The 8,918-nt window shown below is 41.0% G+C and overlaps 1 protein-coding gene across 2 annotated transcripts in view; it reads right to left on the bottom strand.

Moving 5' to 3' along the window:
• Positions 1–1,015: 1,015 nt before the first annotated feature.
• The window catches only part of LOC138045543 (uncharacterized), a 12,800-nt gene continuing 4,897 nt past the window's right edge, over positions 1,016–8,918 (bottom strand). For both annotated transcript variants that reach the window (XM_068892084.1, XM_068892083.1), the window contains exons 2-5: positions 8,878–8,918; positions 4,893–5,193; positions 2,458–2,798; positions 1,016–1,685 (exon numbers count right to left, since the gene is read on the bottom strand). The exon at positions 8,878–8,918 is cut by the window's right edge. In XM_068892084.1, the coding sequence (XP_068748185.1) occupies positions 1,666–1,685; positions 2,458–2,798; positions 4,893–5,193; positions 8,878–8,918 (703 nt within the window). In that variant the 3' untranslated portion in view covers positions 1,016–1,665. The remainder of the gene's footprint in view (positions 1,686–2,457; positions 2,799–4,892; positions 5,194–8,877) is intronic.

Below are 8,918 nucleotides of genomic sequence, written 5' to 3'. Positions count from 1 at the left end.
ATTGCTCTCGCCGAGCTATTGCAATGTTGTCGGTCTTTGAAGAAATTTACCATTGCAAATTTCTTCCAGATTGCACTCTAAATCATGTGAAAACCTCTGGGTGTAGTCCAATTCACAGACTTTTAAAATTTATTTCTTAAGAATTTCATTTATTTATTAAAGAATATTTTGCCAAATTACGCCACTTGTTCTTAAAATTATTCCTTTTGCAAAATGAGCGAAACAAGTCTAAAAAACAAATCACGATCGTGTGGCGAAACTGTACTGGTGTCAGAAGCTTCCCTTCTATTGTATTTTGCTTTCTTTGTTTTAAGGCAACGGTGTCTGGTTATGTTTGTAGTTCTGGTATGGTATCTAGCTGCAAGTTATCGGGCAGGGTGGCTGACGCATTTGGCAAACTGGCAAATCATAGGTATTGTGACCAACACCATCTAGCAACTTCCGGTCCCGTCATCTCATGCCAGACTGCTAGCCTCCCAGGGAGGCTCTCTCTCTTCGTTACCAAACCGCGAATGCCGTTAAAACATTGAACAAAAATGGTCTCAGGCTTATCAATATATCCCAATTATGCTAGCAGTGCTACTTTTTTAAAACTCAGCGAAAATTATGATAGTTTCCTTAAATTATGACAAAAATTATGCTAGCACAGTCTATAAAAGCCTAGTCTGAGTATTTACCATGAACGTTTTTTCTACAAAGCAGGCCAGAAGTCCTAAAAATTTTGAGAGCTTTAACACTGCAGCAGAATGGCGCGGACCTGACCTGAAGGAGGGTGACAGAACTACAGGCGCACAAGCAATTTTCTCATATAGGATGTCTTAATCTGCCCCTTAACAGAGATGGTACCAGAAACCGACAGAAGCTGTTGAATAAGTTTCTGAGTCCAAGTTTTCTTGGATCAGGTCCAGGGTTTACATAGGCGAATCTTTGTTGACGTCATTGTTCACACAAAAACACACGAGTTTGCTGCCAGAAGGCACCGTGCTATTCACAAATTAACTTCAAAAAACATGTGTTAAATTAGTTAAATTCCCAATTTTAAGCCTTTTGGCTGTGATAAAGAGCGAGTTATAGCCATAAAAAACTGATAAATTATTGGGCGGCAAAAGCGCGTAATAAACCCATACGTTCTTCGAATTTTCAAAGCGTCATTACTGAGAGATTATCTGCGCTCAGAGATAGCTCATTAGGCTATGCATTTTCAATATTCAGTACTGTTTTTTTGGCTGATAGATTAGAAAACGATGAGCTTATGCTAACGTAGAAAACAAAACGTAAACAAAGATTTTCCTATAAAACACTAAGTTTTTGTTAACAATAGTGTGATCACTTGAACGCCCAGAAGTACAGAGAAGGTGTTGACGGACAGTTCCGTATTTGATGTGAGCGAATCGTAAGATTAACCCTACTCAAAATGTAACATATCAGGCAACCTACATCGGCTACTAAGCATACAACAATGAACCGTCCATCAGTTCTCAGTTAACTTTTAAAGACATTTAAAAATTTTACTCTTCCACAGTACCTCTTCATTTTTCCTCGACAGATTTCGTTGGGGACTACATGTTTTAAAGCAATTTCTTTCTTTAAACAAGACATGTCGCTTAGATGATTTTATTTACGAATTAACAGTGCTAAATTATTAATTCTTCAAGTATTCGCTACTCAGACATCGTCGTCGCCACCTGAAAATGAGAGCAAACACATGGTTCTTGAGAACAGTTTTTCGAGACTCATTCCTGATTTATCCAACGTTAAATAAATAGTTTAGCCACCCCTATAGGCGGAGCTCCCGGGTTATTTATCTCTACCATAAGCTAAACTGGCTTAAGCTTGCGATCCAATCGAAACTCAGTTCCTGGTCAGCGGTCAACTTCAAGGAAACAGCTGACCTCGTTGAGCTATCGACTTGAGCCCACGATATGGTCACGTGAAACTGGTCACATTGACATACATGGAGGGGTGGACGTTCGGGCGGTCGTACAGTGGTACGGTGCTCAGCGCATACGAGCGCGGAGCTCCGCTATGAAGAGTTTAGGCAAGAGCCATGAAAAGGAAGCAAGAACGCCTAAAAAGATTTTTGCTTTACGGGTATATTATAGTTCAGCGAATTAATGATGACGATGAAGACGATAATGATGATGATGATGACGACAATGACTAGGAAAGAACACGAAAAAAATCAAGAGGATTAGTGCGCAAAAACAATGGCGACCGTTTGTTTTATGTTTTGCGACATTTCTTTGAAGTCAAAAGTAAATATTTACATATTTGGATGAACAAAATGCACAATATTCTGTAAAAATGTTCTTGTTTTTTTCTATCTTGTTACTATGCTCAATTTTCAGATTAAAAGACCTATGTAAAGTGAAAGCTATTTTTCCGTCGACGTTCGTGTTCTCGTCGGTGACGTCGTTTTATGACGACGACGACGATGATGATCATAACTGTCCTTACCATCTTCCTGCATTTCAGAGGTCCAAAGCGTCAAGTTATCTCTCAAAAGCTGTAAGATCAGAGCACTTTCTTTAAACTGACTCTCGCTGCTCTTTTCCAGGTCACCTACTGCGCCATCAAACGCCTTCTTCGCCAAGCGGCAGGCTTTCTCTGGAGAATCAAGAATCTCGTAGTAGAACACAGAGAAGTTAAGCGCCAGGCCGAGAGAAATCGGATTTGTGGAAGGCAGATCCTCAGCTTCCTTCTCTGCGTCTTTGTAAGCGTCTAGGGCCTTTTCCGCTGGACCTTTCCTATCCTCTCCTTGCATGATTTCTGTAAGGTAGCGGTGATAGTCTCCCTTCCTGTGAAGGAAGGTTGAGGAATAGTAAGTTTGCTAGTGTGATCAATAATGAACTAGTAATGTAAACACCCTTCAATTACACCTAAAAAATTATAGAAATCACGCTTGCGAGAATAGAATTTTCCTAATGTCCCGAAGGGGTATCCCCTTGGACCCCCCCCCCCCCACCCCAGAAGGGTTCGCCCGTGGCAGCCAATTCTCCGAACCCTCCCTAGCCCGCCCTAGAAACCTATTCTTGTATTCCATAAATCATGCCAAAAAGGTAAAAAGGCCCATCTGCGAAGACACGTACCATGAGGATCGAGAACACCACAACGGACAGAACCTCCCTTGGAGAGATTTCCTTCTAAGGGTAGTGCCTCACCTCAAAGCTGTATATTCTTATTTTCCATAACTCTCTTCAAACTAATTTCTATAGACTACGATGCCTTTCTAAAACACAATTGAATTTTTGTGCCGACCTTTGTCTGGTGAAATTGTGACTTACATGCATTAAGGACGATTTATGTCCGCATCAAAGATACGTTTTGTGCCAAACGTACGGTTATGAACTCGACAGAGCAACAAACGCATAAAAGAAAACAGAAATTATATCCATTCACGGTGATGTCAAAGCTTGCAGCTTGTTGAGCCGCGTCTTTCAATCACTAGTACTAGTAACCTGTTCACAACACTCGTGAGTACTGGAGATTAGCCGCAGCTGGGTCTTTCTTGGCCCTTTTTGCAGGATTAAAGGCAGTCCAAGAATCGAATTCTAACGCTGTTTCCAACTTCATATGTAAAAAAAAAATGTTTTTTTTTACTTAGTTTCAGAAAGATGGTCATGAAACTCGACAAGTATTTTTGTTTCATGTTTTCGTCTGTATTTTTGGCCTTGACGGTGCACAAAACATACCTTTTTATCAAATCTTTCGATTAAAATATGCGCAACTAATTTGTGAACCCGTGAGAAGCGAAAACGAAAGATTCTGCATTGACACGTTTCATAACCAGTCCCCTGATTAAGTATCGTTTCAGTCAGCGAAGGAGTGATCTATGCAGGATCCGTCCTACCACCCCACCCAGGCAATTCGCATGGGTCGAACATGCAAGCTCTTACAGCTTAGCTGAACCCGCTGGTCAGTATTTACGACCTTTCGACTCAATTCGTTCTGAGCAAGCGTGGTTTCAAATGACTGGTGCATCATTAAGGTGCATCATTATTTCTTTATTTACCGAATGTTTTCGAAAACAAAGCGAAATCATGACTGAATTTGAAAGAATGGAAGTAAACGAAGTTAACAAATGATTGCCATTTAGGTCTTCGTGAGGAGAGAAGACGGCAGTTTTTACAAGAAAACCAACTTGCTGTCGTTGCGAGCGGCTGATCACTGTCATCGTAAGTCCACATTGCAAAACAAAACAACAAAAATCCATTTGCGATAACCACTTATCGCCTGAGCAATAGACCTTATTCACGATGGCCCCCACGTTGGATTTGCTATATTATCATCGCAAATTAGCTACACACTTTTGAGGGGGCAAACAGTACAAGTACAAGTTCGAGAGGTTATAACGAACATCTTAGCCACACAGATGATTTGTTTCACGTTCATTGAATGTTTATCACCTAAGTAATAAAATAGAATGATTACACAAGTTACTTTGATGTTTTTTAGTGAAAAATGAGCAGATAACGAAGAAGAAAGTCATAATGTCAAAGGCAATCAAAGATATAAAATTATTATAAAAGGTACTTAATTCTAATTTTAAAATGTACTTTTAGCAATGTTATTTCAATATTTCGAGCAGCCGATTTTCCGCAATTTGCCTTTTTTCCAATGTTTGCCCACCAGCATAACATATGGCTAATTTGCATGATTATTTGAAAACCAACATGGCGGCTATCGTGAATAAGGCCTATAAAACAAAAATAATTATTCGCCTCTGGCTAAATGCTGTTATATAATGCCCTGGACTTCGTCTCGTGGGGATCATTCAACTGTATTTGCCTCGCCAGGGGGTTGAGGAACGATACCCAAAGTACTGTATGACATACGCTTGATTTTTATAACAGACGAATTAACGTGCCTACCATAAAAACCATCCAACTCACATTTTGTGGAAGAACACTTTGGATTCACTCGTCTGGGCTTTAGGTATCAGGTATGTATCTAAAAGTTCCAATATTCCATCCGATATCTCTTGTATTTCTTTCTCTACCGTCTCTCTATATCCAACGACAAGCTCTTTTTCATTCTGGTTCCCTTCGTGTTTCTGTTCTAAGCTGGCGAAGATCCTCCACGCAGCCCTCCTTGCCCCGATAACATTTTTGTACGCCACGGACAACATATTTCGTTCCTCTGCGTTCAGTTCTTCAGACAGGACAACGATGCTTTTCATGGCCTTCACCATGTCTAAAATCCACATGAAAACACAACAGAAGGATCAATTCACACTTCCCATAGCTTAGCGGGCGCGCTAGAAGCCAAAGAGAATTTTCGCTTCCCTCTCGCCTCCACATGTATAGGTTGCAGGACCCCAGCATAGTTCCCTTCAAATATCGTTCAATGAATGAATGAATGAGATGAATGTATGTATTTGAAGCAATTTAAGCAATTGTTTGTTATATAAACACGTGAAAAATTCAGTTGGCCTCAACCAGGGGGATTCGAACCCATGACCTATTCGACGCCGGTGGTGAGCTAGGTAAGTAAGTATGTAAGTAAGTAGCTTATTAAAAACTGCTTCGCAGCCAAAAGGCAGCGTATACAACAAAGCATGAAAAGAATGTCAAATTGCTATATATACACATGTCTATTTAATACTGAGATATTAAGTGTATCTATCAAAATGTATAAATATAAAAAATTACAGCCTGGACTTCCAAGTCATAGAGAATATAAAGGTACTGCTTGTTCTATCTGTGTGCACTGTCTTCTTAGGTTGTAGCGCGAGTTGTCGTGAACAGGTGCGAGAAATGCTTTCAGTTTGTGATTCGGGCCACTTAAACTAGAGTCATATAGTCTACTACATAGTGATGCATGGTGTTCTAAAATGCGTTTTAATCCCAGTTCTTGTGACGAAGTGCGCTTTCCTGAGGTTATTATAGATATGGCTCTTTTCTCAAAGCGTGCCAGCTCTCTCCTCAGATATTGAGGAAGAGCATTGATAAGTAGAAGAGAGTTGAATCGTATGGCGGAACTCCAACTGTCCTCAACTGAGTAAGAAAGTAAAATCTCTTACTGGCCTTTTTAATTACGTCAGTTCCATGGTCATTCCATGTGAGATCGTTAGCTATAGCAAGGCCTAGTATCTTTGTACTGTTAACTAGCTTAACCTCGACTTGACTCAATGAAAGAAATAAAGTGTGAGAATCACTTCCCCCTTTCATCTAAATTAACCCGCACTTCTTCAAATAGACCTTATTCCAAAATGGCCGTCATTTCAATATTCTTTTGTTTTTATTCAAATTAGCCCTTAGGCAATTCAAGGTCTAATTTGAATGAAAACAAACGAATATCTAAATGGCGGCCATTTTGGAATAAGGTGTATATAGACATTTATTTTATTCATCGAGTCCTCCCATGGGAACTGACATGAGCCCAATAAATTGACCTGCTCTCAACTGAATGGCTCCATATCTCAGTTGGTAGAAAATTGCACCGGCATCGCAGAGGTTATGGAGACCATTATAAGATATACGCCTTTCAAACCGACACGGGTATTAATTTAAACACAAATGTTCCGCCGGGAACAATTCATTCCCTCCTCCCTGGCCTCCCCGGCATTTTGCCCTTTCTCTATGTTTCCTCTCCTTCTCTGATTGCCTATCTTTCGGCAGCAAGGATGGCACAGTCGGTTAGTGCACGGCCTTGGTGCAAGAGGTCCTGAGTTCCCGGATCTCGCATCCTTGTTTCGACTTCTTTCCTTTCCGTGTAGCTAAATAGCTTTAAATACCCGTAAAACGGAGCGCTGATGGAGAGGGGGGAGTAAAATGAGCGCACCGTCGACCTCAGGTTTGTCAGTTGAATTACTGTTACGAGTTATCGACGTTAGTATGGTTGCTTTACTTTACTTTACTTTACTTTTACTTTAAACATCTGATCGATGTGAGCCTCAGCCACGCCGGACACACCGGACGGTTCCCTAAGTGTCCCTCCAAGTGTTGAGTACACCGCCTTGCCTCAACATGTCCTTTAATTAAAGTGTCCTTATTTTAAAGGGCAGAAAGGGGCGACCGACTTCCCTGGATCCCTCCGCCAGTTCTCCGTAAAGAAGAGCCTTAACAGGCCTCTTACTTGGTATACACTCCGTTTCGGTATGTCACGAAATTTGCGCGTGACGTCATTCTATCATCATGACGTAATAGTGATTAATTAGACAAAGACAATTTAAGCAATCGACTCGTTTATATACCAGAAAAATTCAAATTGACCTCTTCCCTAGACTGCAAAACAGTCGTATTTTTTGCGAACGCCAGCGACACGGCAAAATAATATTCAAACGAAAGGTCTGGAGCGAGTGTAGAAACGGCGAGGGAGAATGGGGAGAGGTTTCTCGCTTCACACGCCCGCAGGGCGTGCGAGGCTCGCGCGCTTCACACGCGAGGATCACGCTTACGGAGCTTCGCGCCTTCCGAAAATGTAAGAAAACGACTGTTTTGCAGTCTACCTCTTCCCAACCAAGTGGCTTGACGTAGTTCAGTTGGTAGAGCATTGCACCGGCATCGCACAGGTCATGGGTTCGAATTCTGCTGAAGCCACCTGAATTGTTCAGGTGTCTGTAGGAGACAATAGCCCTTATCGGAGGTATCAGCGGTTTTGCCACATAAAAGAGGCTAAAGGGTCATTTTGTATCGAATTGACCCTTAAGCCTCTTTTGCATGTAGTTTTAAACAAAAGAAAATGTGCCTGCGGGCTCAACTCCAATAAGGTCTGTTGCTTCAATTGTCTATATAAGTTTTATAAAATAAACAGGATAGTACGCGCACTCTCATTGGTCAATAGCTGTGTTTAGCTAAGAGTATGGAAACACAGCTGTGACATCACACAAATCATGATTGGTTGTGTGTTGTTAGACGCACGTTTTGATTGGCTGGTATGTGCCAGGATCACTTCTAACATACATTTCTTTCATTCAGTGATTAATTAGTTCATTACATGTTCTTCCTACCACGAGTCTACCACTAGTGAGACACCAACGGATTTCGAACGTACTGCTGCTAGCCGCATAAAGGCGCAATGTCACGATGTTTTAGTCAACTTCAAAACACTAAAAGATGTCCTTGCATAATTGGAAACCAAATAATAATGCTGTAGTTTTGTTGCCAATGACCACATGAAGTACAATGTAGCTATTATTATTTTTTTGTTTGCAGCCAAGGATGGAGAGGATGGAAATGGATTGTTACTTGAAAAAAAAAAAAAAAAAAAAAACTGGCCAAGTTTGGAGACAGCGTCTTCAGACAGACACCAAAAATTAAATACGAATAGCTCTTTGCACCATAAATATATTTCATAGCTTGTCATTGGGTTGTCAGGAATGTTGTACGTGTGAGCTAAAGTACTAATTAAGAGTTTTACCCATTTTTGACCTAAAAACAGAAAATTAAGCACGACAGTGCCCCGATAAATCAGCAAGGTTTCAAACACAACCGCATACGTTTACTTCCCTGTTTGGTTGTCCAGTCGATGTAAAGGCCAGCGACAGAGGAAGCCTGGGGGGAAGTTCGACATCTACATACAAAGACACTAACGGGTGCGTAATTATTATCCTTGCATGAATCATAACTTAATTCTCCACGTTTCTCTTGAGTAATGTAATTGTAACATACTTCTGTTGATATCTATCATGTATGTTGATTTCGACCTTCCCTCTTCCTCTATCACTGGCCTGTATATCGGAAAACCAAACAGTGGAATAAACGTATACGGCGGTTGGTGATTTAAGCGGCCAGCAGTACACCCTCAACATGGTCCATCCAGCGCAAAATGTTCGTAATGAGGATTCTTTCGATTTTAAGAGCAAAGAAAACAACAACAGAAAGCACTCCGAGCGTGCATGCAGGCTTTGGCCAGCGGCGAAAGATGTCTACTCACCTTCATACCTCTCCGCTTGCTCAGCAAGATTCGCCATTACT

The sequence above is a fragment of the Montipora capricornis genome, chromosome 4 (genome assembly GCF_036669925.1).
Source record: "Montipora capricornis isolate CH-2021 chromosome 4, ASM3666992v2, whole genome shotgun sequence".
Lineage (NCBI taxonomy): Eukaryota > Metazoa > Cnidaria > Anthozoa > Scleractinia > Acroporidae > Montipora > Montipora capricornis.
The sequence above is the reverse complement of the archived record's forward strand: the minus strand, read 5'-3'. Positions and strand labels throughout refer to the sequence as shown.